The sequence below is a fragment of the Podarcis bocagei genome (assembly GCF_964188305.1).
Source record: "Podarcis bocagei genome assembly, chromosome: 8".
NCBI lineage: Eukaryota > Metazoa > Chordata > Lepidosauria > Squamata > Lacertidae > Podarcis > Podarcis bocagei.
In genome coordinates, this window is record NC_138133.1 from 82,017,268 (window position 1) to 82,036,484 (window position 19,217).

At 45.5% G+C, this 19,217-nt stretch overlaps 1 protein-coding gene across 2 annotated transcripts in view; it reads right to left on the reverse strand.

Moving 5' to 3' along the window:
* Positions 1-19,217, reverse strand: part of KCNQ3 (potassium voltage-gated channel subfamily Q member 3) — a 188,263-nt gene that overhangs the window by 7,444 nt on the left and 161,602 nt on the right. Inside the window, exons 8-11 of one of the 2 annotated variants that reach the window (XM_081204486.1) lie at positions 18,098-18,192; positions 17,401-17,424; positions 14,934-14,990; positions 5,447-5,634 (exon numbers count right to left, since the gene is read on the reverse strand). In XM_081204486.1, the coding sequence (XP_081060612.1) occupies positions 5,447-5,634; positions 14,934-14,990; positions 17,401-17,424; positions 18,098-18,192 (364 nt within the window). The remainder of the gene's footprint in view (positions 1-5,446; positions 5,635-14,933; positions 14,991-17,400; positions 17,425-18,097; positions 18,193-19,217) is intronic. The other variant, XM_081204487.1, reaches the window with a different exon arrangement.

A 19,217-nucleotide genomic window follows, 5' to 3' on the forward strand; every position in this document is an offset into this window, starting at 1 on the left:
GACCCCTGTAGCCACCCCCAACGACACATTCTCAAGATGGAGGGGGAGGGAACAGCTGCAGTCGCCTGCGATTCCTGCACAATGTTTGCCATCTTGCCAAAGGTTGCAGGCAGCTTTACCTGCAGCAATTGCATGTTGATTGCCCTCTTAAAAGACAAAGTCCAGCAACTGGAGGAACGTGTAGCTACGCTCCAAAGAATTAGAGAGCTGGAGCTCTTCTTGGAAGCAACAGACCACACCGTCTCCATCAAGGAGGAGACAGGGGACTCCCCTGAGAAGGAGGCTAGTTCACCAACACAGGAGCCAGATATATGGAGAAACGTGACTCAAAGAAGTAGGAGGCCCAGGGTTCGTTCTGATTGTTTAGAAATACACAATCGCTTTGAGGTCCTCTCCCCTAGCATGGAAGATGAAGAGCAGACTCCATTTGAGGATCTCTCCCTCATTTCAGTCGATCAGGTAAATGAAGACGAGCAGCAAAGTCAGTCCTCAGGGAATGTGCAGGCGACCTTGGAACAGACAGCTCATGGAAGAACCCCAACCAAACCTAAGAGGAGGCGTGTAGTGGTGATAGGGGATTCCCTACTGAGGGGAACAGAAGCAGTGATTTGTGGGCCTGACAAGATGTCTCGGGAAGTGTGCTGTCTCCCCGGGGCTAAGATCCAAGATGTAACTGAACGACTGCAAGGAATCATAAAACCCACTGACAAATACCCCTTCCTCTTGGTTCATGTGGGAACCAATGACACTGCAAGCAATAGCCTCCAGAAGATCAAAAGAGACTACGAGGCTCTCGGCAGGAAGTTGAAGCAACTAAATGCACAAATTGTCATCTCATCTCTCCTCCCAGTTGAACGACGTGGCCCAGGGAGAGAGGGAAAAATAGTGGAAGTGAACAGCTGGCTTCGCAGGTGGTGTAAGCAGGAACGGTTTGGATTCTTAGATCACGGACTGCAGTTTCTTGAAGATGGACTTCTGGCAAGCGATGGGCTGCACCTCACAACGGTTGGGAGAAATGTTTTTGCCAAAAATCTCAGAAACCTCATCAGGAGGGCTTTAAACTGACTAATGTGGGGGAGGGAGACAGTGCTCCTGAAGGTAGGAGCCTATCAATTGATGAAGATGATCATCCAAATGTCATATACCAAATGGAGCAAACAGCACGCAGACCTAGTGGTGGGAGGAAAAAATCCTTAAATAAGGGACACGGGGGAATGATTAATGGACTTCAATGTCTGTACACTAATGCGCAAAGCATGGGAAATAAACAAGATGAGCTTGAGCTCTTGGTACAGCAAACTAAATATGACATAATAGGCATCACTGAAACCTGGTGGGATAAGTCCCACGATTGGAATGTAACAATGGGGGGATACAATCTATTTCAGAGAAACAGACCAGACAAGAAAGGAGGAGGAGTGGCGTTATATGTCAGGGATGTGTATACCTGTGAAGAGATCCAAGATTTAGAACCTCAAAGCCAAAGTGAGAGCATTTGGGTCAAAATTAAGGGAGAGAAGAATAACAGGGACCTCATTGTGGGAGTTTACTATAGATCCCCAAGCCAAACGGAGGACATAGATGATGCCTTCCTGGAACAGATGGCCAAGCACGCAAAAGGAAGGGAGATAGTAGTAATGGGGGACTTCAATTACCCAGATATTTGTTGGATGTCAAGCTCAGCCAAGAGCATAAGGTCAAACAGATTCCTCACTGGCCTTGCAGACAACTTCATTGTCCAGAAAGTGGGAGAAGCAACAAGAGGAACAGCCATTTTAGATCTGGTCCCAACCAATGTTGATGATCTGGTTAGTGGGGTAGAAGTGGAAGGATCATTAGGCGCGAGTGATCATGCTCTTCTGAAGTTTACTATACAGCGGAAAGGAGCAGCCAAGCATACTAGGACTCAATTTCTTGACTTTAAGAAAGCCGACTTCATAAAACTTAGGGAAGTGCTGGGTGAGATCCCATGGACAGCAATACTAAAAGGAAAGGGAGTTCATGATGGCTGGGAGTTTGTTAAGAGGGAGATACTAAAAGCACAACGTCAGGCAATACCAATGAGACGGAAACATGGAAGGTGCCTAAAGAAGCCAGGGTGGCTATCTAAAGAACTTTTAACTGAGTTAAGATTAAAAAAGGATGTGTACAAAAAATGGAAAAGGGGGGAAACCACCAAAGAGGAATTCAAACAAATAGCCAGCACGTGTAGACACAAAGTCAGAAAAGCTAAAGCACAGAATGAACTCAGGCTTGCTAGAGAGGTTAAAAGCAACAAAAAAGGCTTCTATGGGTATGTTCGTAGCAAAAGGAAGAACAAAGAAACAGTGGGGTCACTCAGAGGAGAAGATGGTGAAATGCAAACAGGGGACACAGAAAGGGCTGAACTCCTCAATGCCTTCTTTGCCTCAGTCTTCTCCGATAAGGAAAACAATGCCCGACCTGAAGAATTTGGAGCAAATGATTCAGCAAAGGAAACACAGCCCAGAATAACTAAGGAGATAGTACAAGAATACTTGGCCAGTTTAGATGTATTCAAGTCTCCAGGGCCAGATGAACTGCATCCAAGAGTATTAAAAGAACTGGCAGATGTGATCTCAGAACCACTGGCAGTCATCTTTGAGAATTCCTGGAGAACAGGCGAAGTCCCGGCAGACTGGAGGAGGGCAAATGTTGTCCCTATTTTCAAAAAGGGGAAAAGAGAGGACCCAAATAATTACCGCCCAGTCAGTCTGACATCAATACCAGGGAAGATTCTGGAGCAGATCATTAAGCAAACAGTCTGTGCGCACCTAGAAAGGAATGCTGTGATCACCAATAGTCAGCATGGATTTCTGAAAAATAAGTCATGTCAGACTAACCTGATCTCGTTTTTTGACAGAATTACAAGCCTGGTAGATGAAGGGAACGCAGTGGATGTAGCATACCTTGATTTCAGCAAGGCATTTGACAAGGTGCCCCATGATATTCTTGTAAAGAAGCTGGTAAAATGCGGTCTTGACTATGCTACCACTCAGTGGATTTGTAACTGGCTGACTGATCGAACCCAAAGAGTGCTCATCAATGGTTCCTCTTCATCCTGGAGAAGAGTGACTAGTGGGGTGCCACAGGGTTCTGTCTTGGGCCCGGTCTTATTCAACATCTTTATCAACGACTTGGATGATGGACTCAAAGGCATCCTGATCAAATTTGCAGATGACACCAAACTGGGAGGGGTGGCTAACACCCCAGAGGACAGGATCACACTTCAAAACGACCTTGACAGATTAGAGAACTGGGCCAAAACAAACAAGATGAATTTTAACAGGGAGAAATGTAAAGTATTGCACTTGGGCAAAAAAAATGAGAGGCACAAATACAAGATGGGGGACACCTGGCTTGAGAGCAGTACATGTGAAAAGGATCTAGGAGTCTTGGTTGACCACAAACTTGACATGAGCCAACAGTGTGACGCGGCAGCTAAAAAAGCCAATGCAATTCTGGGCTGCATCAATAGGAGTATAGCATCTAGATCAAGGGAAGTAATAGTGCCACTGTATTCTGCTCTGGTCAGACCTCACCTGGAGTACTGTGTCCAGTTCTGGGCACCACAATTCAAGAAGGACACTGACAAACTGGAACGTGTCCAGAGGAGGGCAACCAAAATGGTCAAAGGCCTGGAAACGATGCCTTATGAGGAACGGCTAAGGGAGCTGGGCATGTTTAGCCTGGAGAAGAGGAGGTTAAGGGGTGATATGATAGCCATGTTCAAATATATAAAAGGATGTCACATAGAGGAGGGAGAAAGGTTGTTTTCTGCTGCTCCAGAGAAGCGGACACGGAGCAATGGATCCAAACTACAAGAAAGAAGATTCCACCTAAACATTAGGAAGAACTTCCTGACAGTAAGAGCTGTTCGACAGTGGAATTTGCTGCCAAGGAGTGTGGTGGAGTCTCCTACTTTGGAGGTCTTTAAGCAGAGGCTTGACAACCATATGTCAGGAGTGCTCTGATGGTGTTTCCTGCTTGGCAGGGGGTTGGACTCGATGGCCCTTGTGGTCTCTTCCAACTCTATGATTCTATGATTCTATGATTCTATTCTATGATTGAACAGTGTCGTGTACGCCTTTCCTGACACTCTTGAAAATGTGTGTGTGATTTGAGCTATGGATTCCCTGAAAAATGTGAGAGTTCATAAATGAACACACCACCTTTTACTGCAATGTCTTAAGAGTCAAGGAAAGCCATTTCCACCTTGGAGGAGAGGGGGTTGCGGGCTAACTCCTCCCACACACACACGGGGGCTGGCCTTTGCCCCCGCGCGAGCAGGGAATCCCCGGGCGTGTCACTGAGCCGGCCCGCCAATCAGCGGGCCGGGGAGGTGGGGCCTGGCCTACTTAAGGCCAGGCATGCCCGGAGACCGCCCTCTTTCCACCTGGGCAGCTGAGAGGTTTTTTCCCATCCCACCCACCCTTAGGCTTAGCTAGCTATGACCTTGCTATGGACTTCGGTTGGTCGCCGCAAGGGGCCTGGTAGGAATTTTTCCAACTTGGCGCACTTCGAGCCTTTTGGTTTTTTCGCCTACCTTGTAGCAAACGTCACAACTTCCGCGGTATTGGCGGTTAGGCATTGGCAGGGGGAATTGTTATGCAAATGAAAGGGGGGAAGGAAGTGCCATCACCTTCCCCCAATGAAAGGGGTAGTCCGGTAGAGGACTCCGGGGGGCGTTGCCTTGTCCGAAACCTAGGGAGGTAAGGGCCTCCGGCACGCCCCAGAGCGGTGACACCCGTGGGATCCTAGTTGGCGTACTTCAACAGGACTCCCACGGCTTGTGGATAACCCGTCCATGCCGGGTAGTCAATAGGAGCCAATGCCTAAAGCCAATACCTTTCAATTCTGTAATCAATAAAGTTGTGGCCTTTTTATGCCCATTAACCTAAAATACTGTGTCCAGTGTCTTCATTTCACATGGGGGAGGAGACTCGCCACGCAAGGTACTGTTTTGTGAGGTGTGTTTTCTCATAGTTCACCCCCCCCCCACCGCTTTAAAATAGTTGTGTGGGTCGAACTAGTTTTTAAAAACCTGAAATGCAGAATCGCGTCCCGAATGTGTGCACCAAATTTCATTCCAAGATCTAAATATTCAACAAAGTGATAATAAGCAAACAAACGGGGATTGTCATCGAACTTTGTTCGGACAACAAGAAGTAAGATTTTGCTGTTTTGAAAATGTCCTCCTAATTTAAAATTCAGAAGGGTGTGTGTGTGTGTGTGCGAGAGAGAGAGAGAGAGAGAGAGAGAGAGAGAGAGAGAGAGAGAGACTCAACCGAAAATTCAGAGCTTTGCCAGATTATACATTTGTGCAACATTCAATTTCAACTCCAGCCAAAGGGACTCAGAAAATGGAGAGAGTGATCGGTGAAATAGCCCAGGAAAATTAAAACAGAAATCAATGTGAACCTTTTACCTTCGGAGCTTTGCCAGAATGCATAAGCTTTCATTCGGAATGCAGTGCGAAAACGCTCCCTATTATTCAAGGCAACAGTCTTAGGTTCTTTAGAAGGACTTTCTTCAATTGCATCTACATTCAGAGGGGTAAATAGCTTTCCTTTAGTATTGGTACCACGAACCCGATCCAAGAGACCCAGCTTTTGGCTAAAAAAATAAGGAAAAGGGATCATTTTCCCCCTCACTCTCACACAGACCTACAATTCAAGGTGATCCTAATGCATTATATCCCAAGCAAACATATGCATGAAGGATACTAGTAAGGACCACATGGAAGCTGACTGTACAAACCCACAGATCAATGTTTTCATAGGTCTTCAAATAAAATGCCATCAATGGACCACCCAACATCACACTCACCCTACTGAAGAATTAATCACACATATTTATTGGCTGAACTTGCACCGCTAGTATTTTCTTTGAACAAATGAATCGTGGTGTGTTTCAGCAAGGATTCCTGCATACAATGACACTCGATTTGCTAAGCAATCCCACTAGGTTACCCCACCAGGGTTAAATGAATCCACCGGTTGGATCTGCCATACATAATGTGATTCCAGTCCACCAACATTAACAAATTCAGTCACTCAGCACCCCCGTGTGGCACTGGGAAGGCATTTCTGAAGAATGCTGCGGGAAGGACAAAATTCCAGTTTGTCAATCAAAATGCATGAGCAGTGAGGATGCTGTCGAATGGTGAGCCAACTGTAATTTGCAGTAGAATGTGTAACTTCTGGACAAAGCAGCAATTGTTCTCAAAACTCGGGGATTCTGGGATGGAACTGAAAACTGCATGAGCTGAAGCTGACCTAGCTGACTAGTGCAAAAGCCTGGGAGCTCCCTTTGGATGCAGAAGAGAGGGAAGAGGGGTGTTTTTCTTTGATGGGTTGGCAGCTTGAAGCTTCTGGATTGACTAGGAGGCCTGGTATAAATACTAGGAGCCTGGCCAACAGAGCAAAATATTCTGTCCATTCTGGAAGATACTTGAGACATCCCCAGTAATGGACAACATAGGCTGGAAAATGGCCTATGGTCTCAGTTGTAGATAAGGCCAGCCCTGCCATTAGGTCAAGTGAGGAGACAGCCTGAGATGGCAAGTGTTGTGAAGCAGCAGTAGCCCTTGGCTGTCTCTCCCATCCCCCTCTGTGGGGGGACAGAGTTGTGTCCTACAAGCAGTGGCAGAGGAAGCTGCTCGGGCGCCTGAGGCAGCACGCCCAGGGTCAGAGTGAGCTGGACATAGGGGAGAGGGAGGGGCACACTGCGGGACCTCCAGAGTCTGCCTGCCTCCTCCCACTCAGCCGCCCTACAGCTGGGGGGGAGACAGTGGGTGGACCATTTGGGCAGTGCGGAACCTGCGCATGCCCAAGCCACCGCATCTCTCCCAGGAGAGACATGTGGCTCAGGTGTGCTGTAGGCCCTGTGGTGAGTGTCGCACAACATTTTGTCACCCCCATCAGTGGTGACGCCCAACGTGGCCGGCACCCACCACACACCCTTCCTCTGCCCCTGCCTACAAGGCCCCCTAAACCAGCCTGCTGACTCTGTAGATGGCATTCCTCCATCACCAGTACAGTGGTACCTCAGGTTAAGAAGTTAATTCGTTCTGGAGGTCCGTTCTTAACCTGAAACTGTTCTTAACTGAGGTACCACTTTAGCTAATGGGGCCTCCCACTGCTGCCGCTGCACGATTTCTGTTCTCATCCTGAAGCAAAGTTCTTAACCCGAGGTACTATTTTTGGGTTAGCGGAGTCTGTAACCTGAAGCGTCTGTAACCTGAGGTACCACTGTATTCAATGAAGCAGGTCACACCCACATTTAAAGCATTCCTATACCACTTTGTCATGGCTTCCCCCAAAGAATCCTGGGAACTGTAGCTTACCCCTCAATGGAGCTGCAATTCCCAGCACCTTTAGCAGGCTAGTTTCCAGGGTTCTTTGGGGTGAAGCATGACTAAGTGGTATATGACTGCCTCAGGTGCAGGGCAAGAATTTGACCCCAGTCCAGTCATTTTGGGGCAGCGAAAGGTCTTGGGCTGGTCCTGAGTCTAGATTTGTGTATGTGGTTGGATCCGAGGGGCTTCAATAAGTCCAAATGTGCCGTATTAGGTCTCTGCACACATGCGGCCAATGATTCCAGTGTGTGTCATTCTCCACAATTGTTTGCAGTGGGGTGTGTTGCAAACGGGTACCGAGCATTTGAGTGGCATAAGGGACATTTCAAGACGGTGCTTGCTTTTCCCACATACCCACTGCAAGATCTGGTAATAATCTACATGGGATTCTAGAAGGCAACTTGGGAGGTTTACTGAAATTGGTTCAGTGGGATGGTTCAGCTTCAGCAGACCCTGTGGTTCCACCATAAACACACAAGCTATGATTCAGAGCATTCATCCTGTTTTAGGCTCATACAACCACTGTGCTGGATTTGGAATTGTTAATTCGGACGTCAAGCCAATAATTTTGGCTCTTGGGGATTATGTGGTCCTCTCTTGCGATCACTGTGCAAATGGATGATGTACATGGAGTCCAAATCGGCCCGTCACATTACGGACTCTAATTCCACCATGTTTTACTGCAAACAAGGTTTTTACAATTGGGCAAATGTGTGATGACACAGGAATCAATCATGGGTCTTAGACATGTTCAAGGCAACTCAGTTCACCGCGGACCAGGTAGGAATTGGAAAAAAGTAATATGTGCAACAGTCTGCCCCCAAAAGTTAGAAAACATAATGCACGAACAAAATAGGGTTTTGAACAATATAGTTGCGCCATCATGTCAGGAAGCCAATGGAAGAAAATCAGCAATATATGAATGGTGCAGAGCAAATGCAGAGAAGAGACATCGATTCACACAACTCCATTGAAATAAACTGTGTGGATGTGCCAGTTCTGAGGTGTTTCAGTCCTAGATGCCCAAGATCCCAAATAGACAGATAATCAATTGTAGGCACGCATAAAGCATGGTCTGCATTAACAATTTCAGATATTTCAATAATAATGACAACAATACTTGGCAATGATATTGCATTTGGAATATCCCCAGTGCTGGCACCAGGCTGTTTTGTGGCCCAGGCAAAGCTATTTTGCATCCTAGGTAAGGTTAAATACTTGCACCTCCCCCCAAAATATACACTAAATTCAATTTTCAAAAACAGATGTCTTCTGGAAATGATAAAATTCTTCAAAATATAAAAGAAAAGTAAAATATTATCAGGAATGTATATTTTTTAAAAGAAACTGTATAAAATTGTGCCCCTCAAAGGTCAGGACTGCACCCCTCTGAGGTCTGTGCTGTGCCCTAGATGGCTGCCTAGTTGCCATCAAAACCCAACCCCCAGGTCATTTCCAGTAAACTATAGAGCAATCCTATAAAATGGCACAATATCATTATCCCTAATAATGCTAGTATTATCCCCGGAGAGCAGAGTGTGCACAAAAATGGTGCAGGGCAGGGGACAGTGAAATGAAGAGCACAGTGTCACCAGGCCATGGGCATGTTTTGCCACACAATACTAAAGATGAGCTCAGTTTTTTAGCATTGACCCTGTGCTCACCGCAATGCCTGTACTGCTCTTAGCCATTATATGAGATCAGGAGTAGCCATCATGGTGGCCGCAGATGTTGTTGGACTCCAACTCCCATCAGCCCTGGCCAACATGGCCGACGGTCAGGGATGATAGGAGCTGTAGTCCTGCGGCATCGAGAGGGCAACACATTGACTACCCCTCCACTAGATCATCTCTTATACAGCAGCCAGAATCAGATGTAATGGCAAACACTTATTTATGATGACATGAATGACCATGTCATGTACAGTAACACCCTTGTCCTTAGTGCACAGGAGGGAACTGGGTTTCCACTTTCATTTTTGAACTTTCTACAGTTCCCTGTTACACATGTACACATGGAACTGTGGTTTGTTTTAACTGTGGTCACTTAACTATGTTCTGACCTCAACCCACATTGGGCTGGGTGTTCCTCCAGCCATATAAGCTTATATCCATGCCACACTTTCGTGTAAACCACCCTTGAACTTCAACACAGCTTGAACAGCAAATGTAAATGCAGGTGATAAAAATACTTAGCTGTAGAAGTATGGATGAAGGGTTAAATCTGAATGAGATAGAGACTCTATGGATAAGATGAAAAGACAATACTAGACCAGGACCTCCAGGCCAACTCAAAGAGGAAGAGAATAGAGCCAGAGTCGGGGTGTCTTATTCTGAGAAGAACTGGCCTAAACAGAATTAGTTATCTTATGTAGGAACAACCAGTCAATGCATGCTAATAGATATTCAGGCTTGATAAACTGTGAACAGATTAACCCAGAGAAAATGAAAACAGTTGTAAATACAGGGATAATCTTGGTCATTTGATTGTCCTTTTTACCCATTGTTGTCTTTTTAATTGTATATATTGTTTGTTTTATGTTGCTATGGCTGTTGGCTAATGTGAATAAAGTTTATCTATCTATCTATCTATACAGGGACCAGGTGAAAATAGAACAAGTAGAATGATGTCCAAATGCAGCAGAACAAGTTATCAAACTATAGTTTGATATCCTCGTTTGTTTCAAAATACGTTTGTTTCAATTAAAACATACCACAGTTTCCAGAGTTTGGACATAACAAGGAACTGTGGCAGATTCAAAGTGAAAGCAGAATCTCATGTGCACAAAGGAGGGTTAGCCGAAGGGTTGTGCAGACTTCCTCTCATAATGACAAGCCATGATCCAGCCTTTACTTAATACAGTTCTTTAGAATAAACATTGTCAGGTCTTCAACGGAAGCTTCTCCACAAAGCATTTGAATATTATTGAATATCTGAAAGTTAATGGGAAGGATAGTGGAGGTCAAACTTTTGCCTCCAGTGTGTAAGCAGAACGGAACTTGAATAAGCCTTTGGAACCACTCATGCAACAGCTGAATGCAATTCCTTCTCAGCATGCAAACCAGACACTCCCCTATTCATTGTCTGATTCTGCAGTTCATAACCAAATAATTAAATAACAAATGGCAGAGCAAAGCATGCCTCTTCCTCCATTTATCAGCCTTTTTTTTTTTTTTTTTTTGCAGGAGGAGGGGGAAAAGACCAATAAAAACTGAACAAAAATATAGCAGTTATATTCTTAGATTTTGCAGCCTTAACACTGGAAACACAAGACAACCATGCTTGCTCTGATTTTTACTACATTAGAAAGATGTATGTATCAACATGGCTGAACACAGTTCCACCAAGCTGCGTATTGTTTGGTAGTGATATCAAAAACACGTAAGACGGACTTACACAATGTTCTGGAAGCCCAGGACAACCTCTAAGGCAAGTGTGGGGAACTTATGGCCCCCTGACGCTTTTTAACCCCAGCTCCCACCAACCTCAGATGGCGTGGCCAATGGTGAAGCATGATGGGAGTTGTAGTCCAACAACGTCTGCATCCCTGACTCCAAAGAAACCATGCCTCAAAGTAACACAACTCAACGTCTGAAGGTCTGTTTGCCTGCTCTCTCTGAACTGCTTTGCTGGAAAGGGTGGAAGAGGTGACGATGGAAAACTGAGAGGCAGAAGACAATGGACTAAATTTGGCAGATCTGTAAACACTACCCAGGAAAGAAATCAAGGAGAAGCCCATTCCACCTAAAATTTGCAAATTGGGTTGGCACCCACAAGGCTTTCTCATGGTGTAGAATGAAACGCCTATGTTACATCAGCTTCTGGTGGACTCCAAAAATTACCTCCAGTGTATTAAGACTTGTATCTAAAGGGAGAAAAGGGAATCCAGGGAGGCTAAGAAAAGAGATGGAGGCAGCAGAGGGAACTAAGGAAAGGGTAAGTAAAGGAACCTAACAAGCTGAGGTAGCATCAGTCCCTCTAGCTCAGTATTATCTGCATCAAGGACAGAGAACCTATGGCCTTCACAATGCTGTGGGAAGACAATTCTCATCACTCAAGACCCTTAGGCCATTCTGGTTGGGGCTGATGTGCGTTGAAGTCCTGGTAACGTAACCTAAGGTTTAGTAGTGTTGGGCATGTGTGTTGAAGTCCAGCAACGTCTGGAGGGCTGCAGGTTCCCATCCCTGTTCTGTGACAACCAGCAGCAGCTGGTCCAGAATTTCAGACATTGCCTGTCAAGAACAGAACCTGGGGCTTCTGCATGCAAGGCAAGCACTCTACCATTGAGCCACAACCCTTTCTGCTAAGGCCAAGGGCCTTCTGGTGGTTCCCTCACTGAGAGAAGCCAAGTTACAGGGAACCAGGCAGAGGGCCTTCTCGGTAGTGGCACCCACCCTGTGGAACGCCCTCCCACCAGATGTCAAAGAGAACAACTACCAGACTTTTAGAAGACATCTGAAGGCAGCTGTATTTTAATATATTGTTGGAAGCTGCCCAGAGTGGGTGGGCTATAAATAATAATAAAATAATAATAATAATAATAATAATAAGAAGAAGAAGAAGAAGAAGAAGAAGAAGAAGAAGAAGAAGAAGAAGAAGAAGAAGAAGAAGAAGAAGCAGGAGACAGGGGAAAGAGGATACATCGACACTTGTACGTTTCAATATCTGCTAAACTAGACTCTAATCTTCCTCAAGTGAGTAAGAGGAAGGATAATTAATAAATCATATATCCTATCCTTCCTTCCAAACCCCTCCCATCATGGGCTCTCCTTCAAAATTTCCCAATTCCTCAATGGCAGTTGATGTTACCCTGTTCTACAACAGAATCCAGTTTTCTTCCAGGTTTGCTCAACCTGAAGTCCCACCATTATTCTGAAGTTACAGATAGGTAGCCGTGTTGGTCTGCCATAGTCAAAATAAAAAAATTCCTTCCAGTAGCACCTTAAAGACCAACTAAGTTAGTTCTTGGTATGAGCTTTCGTGTGCATGCACACTTCTTCAGATACACTGAAACAGAAGTTGCCAGATCCTTCTATATAGTGAGAAGGTGGGGAGGGATATTACTCAGAAGGGTGGTGGGAATGGGAGATTGGCAGATAGCTGAGATGAGCCTGTTGACGACTCTTAACGACTGTAATAGGTCTTACAGGAAAAGGCAAGGAGTGAGAAGGTGAGAAATGGCTTAGTCATTGGACAAACAGGCCAAACCTTACGCCAAAGAATAAACGGACATAAATCTGACATCAAGAATCACAAAACAGAGAAACCAGTAGGAGAACACTTCAATCTCCCAGGACATTCTATACAAGATCTCAAAGTAGCTGTTTTACTACAAAGGAATTTCAGAAATAGACTGGAAAGAGAAGCTGCTGAATTGCAACTCATTACCAAACTTAAAACCATGGAGAGACCTGGTCTGAACAAAGACATTGGATTCTTATCTCATTATACATGACTAAGCCATTTCTCACCTTCTCACCCCTTGCCTTTTCCTGTAAGACCTATTACAGTCGTTAAGAGTCGTCAACAGGCTCATCTCAGCTATCTGCCAATCTCCCATTCCCACCACCCTTCTGAGTAATACCCCTCCCCACCTTCTCACTATATAGAAGGGTCTGGCAACTTCTGTTTCAGTGTATCTGAAGAAGTGTGCATGCACACGAAAGCTCATACCAAGAACTAACTTAGTTGGTCTTTAAGGTGCTACTGGAAGGAATTTTTTTATTTTCATTATTCTGAAGGTAAGGAAAGGGAGCGTTGTCCTGCAGTTCCAATCTGGGTTGGGCGGGAGAGAGAGATGAAACCGGCCAGTTCATCACCTCCTTCTCTGCGCTAGAAGTTGCAGGCTGGAGGAGAAGGAGACGAGGGGACTCCTTCTCTCCCAGAGAATCTAATGCCTTCAAGAGCAACACGGGAAGGGAAATCTCTTACTTGTGAGCTGCCCTAGCAGTAGGGAGTGAGGCCAGGTTGCCTGCGTGTGTTGTGCTACACCTTGCGTCTCCTGGGGGTGCAATAATCTGGGGGTGGGAGCACCTTCTGGGCTTCACATCACCCCTTCCCCATTTAATGTTACGGAAAAGGAGCAATGCAGCAGCGAGCTGCAGCTGGCTGGAAAGCAAAACATTATGGAAATGTTTGGGACTGTACCGTGAGAACAAAGGGGCAGTCTATTCACTGTGCTGAGCACTGGATGTTAGCTCAGAGTGTCATTTGACCTGTACAGGAAGTACAGGGGTGGATTTTGTCTCTCTGCTATTGGATTCTGAAGAGAGCAGACGTGTTTCTCTGTAATGCTGCAAAGACAGAAATAAAGGCATGTAAATACATTTCTGTCTATCTCTTTCCCCTCCCTGGGGGGAGCAGGGAGCAGGGAAGAGTGGTGTGTTCTTCTCACGCTTGAGGAGGATCGCCGATAGTGACCTAGCCTGTATCCTGCCGGGAAACGCAGACAGGGAGGTCAACAAGGAGATCAAGCCGGGTGCCTGGAAAGTGGCCAGTTCCTCTGATAAGGCTTGATATCCGACATTAATTAATTAATATTCCACCTTTCCTTCAAGAAGCTCAAGGTGGTGTAGATAGTTCTCCTTTCCCCCATTTATCCTCAAAACTACCCTGTAAGGTAGGTTAGCCTAAGAGTGAGTGACTGGCTTCATGGGTGAGTGGGGATTTGAACCCTGGTCTCCCATGGTTCGGATGCATGGCTCATAGCTACCAGGAGCTGTGTGTCCGGTATTGTTGGCCCAATTTTATGGAACTCCCTTCCACCTGGGATTGGACAAGTTCCCTCCCTGTTGAACTTCTGGCATCTACTGATTTTATTATTATTATTATTCCAGCAAACACTTTTAATTGAAGTCTGGTTTTTCAGTTCTAACTTTTCCTCCTCTGTATTGCATTTCTTGCACACTAGTTAGAGACGGCTGTAGTTCAGCGGTGTGCACAAATGGTTTTTTTAAAAAAAGAAGCAAAGAAAGATACAGTGGTACCTCAGGTTAAGTACTTAATTCGTTCCGGAGGTCCGTCCTTAACTTGAAACTGTTCTTAACCTGAAGCACCACTTTAGCTAATGGGGCCTCCTGCTGCCGCTGTGCCGGAGGAGCACGATTTCTGTTCTCATCCTGAAGCAAAGTTCTTAACCTGAAGCACTATTTCTGGGTTAGTGGAGTCTGTAACCTGAAGCGTATGTAACCCGAAGTACCACTGTACTGTGACAAAGTACATTGCTCCGCCCACTTTCTGCCCATGGCCCCGCCCACCACAGCATGTGGCCCTCAGGCAGTTGTCCAAAATGAAATGTGGCCCCCAAGCTGTAAAAAAAAGCTTCCTCATCCCTGCTTTATAGTACATATTAGACATTTAAGCTGAAAATGAAATTTGCATGTTCCATGCTAGATAACTCCCTTGGACTTCCGTCCCTTCTCCACTTTTGGGTTTGATAAACTACTGTAGTAAAAATGGCTATTCAAAAATTAAAATAAAGGAGAAGATAGATATCGCAGGCAAGAACGGCATGCAGTATATAAAAAAGATTTGGTTGCTATTCAGATGCATGTACCTAAGTTTTCTGGTGACGCTTGATCCAAAGAAAGCCTCCCTACTAAACATGACATTACTGCAAAGTGAAAAAGATGTCATTGTGAGTGATTAATGTTCACTTATGAGAATCTACGTGGAATTAATTAAATGAGTATGGAAACAGGATTACTGGAGCGTCTGGTCCTTCAGCCCTGACCCAGTTTCTCTTCTCAGGAAGGAAGGCTAAAAATAATCACATTTTTACACTTACACCGTTGCTTGCTATATTGCTATCCTCCTTTCGCAACCCACACCTCATTGAACAAAGGAACACAGATTACATACACAAAATATTGGGAAGAGATGCAACGTTAAGAATAACAGGCGTTGTGACATTGGGTTGCGTTCAGCAGAGGCCTCCCATCACCTCAAAGACTTCTGTTTGCATGAGGAGCCTCCCCTACGTCTCCTTTCCCCATGTGCCCCAGCTCTGTCCTGGGGGTCAACACAACCCTCTGGAGCAGATTTTGGGGAGCAAGGGGAGAGCAGACTGAAGGGAGGGTTCACTGCCCAAGCAGAAGAGGTTTTGTCATGGTGTGCTTTTGGAGCAACTAGATACCTCCTGAGATATTTGAAATAACAAGTCATAGCAATGGTTCTGAACCATGATCTCTCTTGTTCATCATCAGCACGGAAACATCGTAACAGAGCACAGAAAGACAGGGTGAGCCTGCCCAATAGCCCTGAGCTGGATCATACCAATCCTTCTGGAATATGATCTCATAGAATCATAGAATTGTAGTGTTGGAAGAGACCATGAAATTCATCCACTCCAACCCCTTGCAATGAAGGAATATGCAACTGTCCCATATGGCGATGATTGCTCACATGTGGACAGCTCCATTGGTTAGAGCATGGTGCTGATAACGCCAAGGTTGCAGGATCAATCCCCATACCGACTCCCTTTGAACTCTACAATTCTATGATTTGAGATACCTTCCCAGCTGAGAACTGGCTATGTGACCGCGCCAAGATGTATCCCCGTCACAGATCATCATGTTCTCATTCAAAACACTTTCTCATGCCATGACATAGCTGGTTGCTGCTTGGAGACTTGGGTTGGACCCAAGGAATTTCTTGCTCTGTGGAAAGAATCTTTCTACAACAGATGGACTCTTTCTATTGCTGCAAGGACACGTTTGGACCTAACCACATGCTGTTGATGCAGTAAATGGCTTGTTCGGCTTGTTTTCTAAGCGTAAGAATCTATTATTTAACATTCTGCCAATACATCTTACATAAACTAAAGCAGATCATTGCAAACTGTCTCAGGTCCCATTTAAAAACAGGTTCATGTCAGACACCAAAAAACGAATGAGAAACAGCACACTAGGTGCTGGTTTTTGTACCCAATATGGGAATGGATGAATATGCAGTCATGGTGCCATAACATTTAGGGCTGCTTACCATATAGGTCACCCTCACCTTGACCAGAAATGTGCACAGGGGACATGAACATTCCACATCCCATAAGGGCTAGTCCATTTGATAAGCACTCTCATGCATTACAGCTGCTATGCTGTATCATGATCTAAGAATCAGTCCTTGATGCTGCTTATGGAAGTGGCCATAGAGATAATACATCTGGAAAGAAATTCAGTAGGTCTAGCCCTGAGGTGCTAGCTTTCTATGTCTGGGGAGAATTTAAATGAGCGATTCCACCTAGAATCTGAAATGGTATTGCCCAGGAAGGTTGGAAGACAAATGTGGTACTATTGACATTGATACAAAGAAGTGGGAGATGTAACAGAATATTGCAGTATGGAGTGCGTCTGTTCAGGGTTCTCCATTCTATCCCCCGCTCTGAAGTGGTTTCCTATTACTTCACCCCAACAATACACTTCGCCACTTCACTTGCTCCATCCTGACTGGGCAGCTTTTCGGAGGGTCCTCACCTCACTATCCTGCTGAGTCTTCTCACACACACTCCTCAATAGTCATATTTACTTTACTCAAGATTCCTCTAAGCCTTTGTTCTCATGCACGAATGGTGCAGTTATGCCAGCACTCGGAGAACTGAGGTTGCAATTGGCGGCTTTGATTTGTTCTCTTTTGCTTATTAATTTCCCCCACTATGAACATGACAAACAACGATAAATCAATTACGCTGTTGTTCTTTTTGAGAATTATTAGTACGCGCCAATTCATTAAAGCCTGCGCATGTAGCAAATTAAGACCATTCTGCTATCAGATCAAAGGTACTGATTTCCCTTTTGCTTAAAATAATTACTGCAGCAACAGGTCAAATGCTAATCCATGATTATGCTACCCAGACAGTCCGTTTTTTGTCATCTGGACAAACAAACAGACTTAGAATACTCAAACCTACTTAGCCCATTACAAACCAGTTAAAAGTCACAATAGCGGGGCTGGATTTGCGTTCCTCCATCTGAACATACAACAAATGAATGCACGACCATAGGAAGCTGAAGATATTGATTACATACCTGGTCCCATCCACTGGCTCTTTCCTTTTGGAGAATTGAAAGCAATGGGAGAAAAGCAAGGAGAAAGGAGGTAGCTGTTAAATTTAGCAGGAAATGCCAAGCATTAGCTTCAAGCCATGCAAAGGCATTTCTAAGTGCTTTTGGTCCTGCCACCTGACCCATAAGAATCCTACATGTGCTTCTCAGGGGACATATTGGTAAGTGATAATGTTTCTTTATCACGGGGATGTGGAACCTTGTTCCTCTCCAGGTGATGTTGGACTCCAACTCCCATCAGCCCAAGCCAACATGGCCAATGACCAGGGATTATGGGAGTTGTAATTCAACCAAAGTCAGAGGTTTCCTCACACGTGCCCACATGCCACATATTTCTCCACCCTCCTTCCAGGCGAACACAGTCACTTCCAGTCATGATCACAGATCACAGTTCAAGAAAGCATTGCAGTCAGGCAAAAGCAGTCTGCGAGGGTGTGGTCTGGGAAGGGGCATGGCCTGGGAAGATTCCCAAGAGCCAGATAGGCCTGGAAGGGCCAGGAAGTTCCCCGCCCCTGGTATGCATACATTACAGGATACACAATCTTCTCTGCCTGCTCTCAACAAAGCTGCCCCTTTCGTAACGCTCTGGTCTCCTGTTCCATAACCACGAAACAGGCTGTGCTGATTGATCTGGGAGGATGTCTCAAAGCACAAGACTTGCCTGAAATACGGGAATGACACAATTGATTCATAAAACCTCCAAGTGGCAACGAGGTCCAGCCTATTGGGATTAGTAGCATAGTACCTCCAGGCAGCCTAAAGGGACACAAGGGGAGCAACACGGTTAGGAGAAGAAGGGGAACGACTGGGGTGAATGTTGTGCCTATGAGCAAATGCAACTGGTGAATGAATGCTTTTGCGCCCAGGAGCCAGATGATGAGACAAGATGTAAGAGGTGATTTGCCCCGACCCCGACCCAGCCAAGCAGTCCAAGGTTTTAGGGCTGTTTGTGGTTAATAATAATAATAATAATAATAATAATAATAATAATAATAATACATTTTATTTATACCCCACCCTCCCCAGCCAGAGCCAGGCTCAGGGCGGCAAACACCAATAAAATCACAGTAAAAACATAAGGGGGGCAATTTAAAATACATGTTAAAATGCAATTTAAAATGCAGCCTCATTTTAAAAGTAGCCAATAAATCCAGTCCATAAGGGGAGGGAAACATAAGGGTCAGACTGAGTTCAAACCAAAGGCCAGCTCTGTCTTGCAGGCCCTGCGGAAAGATGTCAAGTCCCGCAGGGCCCTAGACTCTTGTGACAGAGCGTTCCACCAAGTCGGGGCCAGTATTGAAAAGTCCCTGGCCCTAGTTGAGACCAATCTAACCACCTTGCGACCTGGGACCTCCAAAATGTTATTATTTGTAGACCTTAAGGTCCTCCGCGGGGCATACCAGGAGAGGCGGTCCCGTAGGTATGTGGGTCCTAGGCCACACATAGGACAGAGGCACAGGGATCTGTCCAATTCTGTAGATCACAACGTATTATCATTCCATGACATTCTGGTAAGAACACAGGAATATAGGGAGCTCTCCCTTGGCCCATTTAGCTCACACTGGTTGGCAGAGGCTCTCTAGGATTTCAGGCGTGTGCATGCCACTGAACCCGAGAACTTGTGCATGCTAAGAAGATGCTCTACCACTGCAATCCTGCCCTTTCCACAAAAAACCCCAACCCATGACCACTAGGTTCCAAGAGGGACACTGGTGAGCTTTGTCCCTGCCCCCTCCACCCCCAAAAATGCAAAAGAAGGAAGGCAACTCCTACCCCGCTTT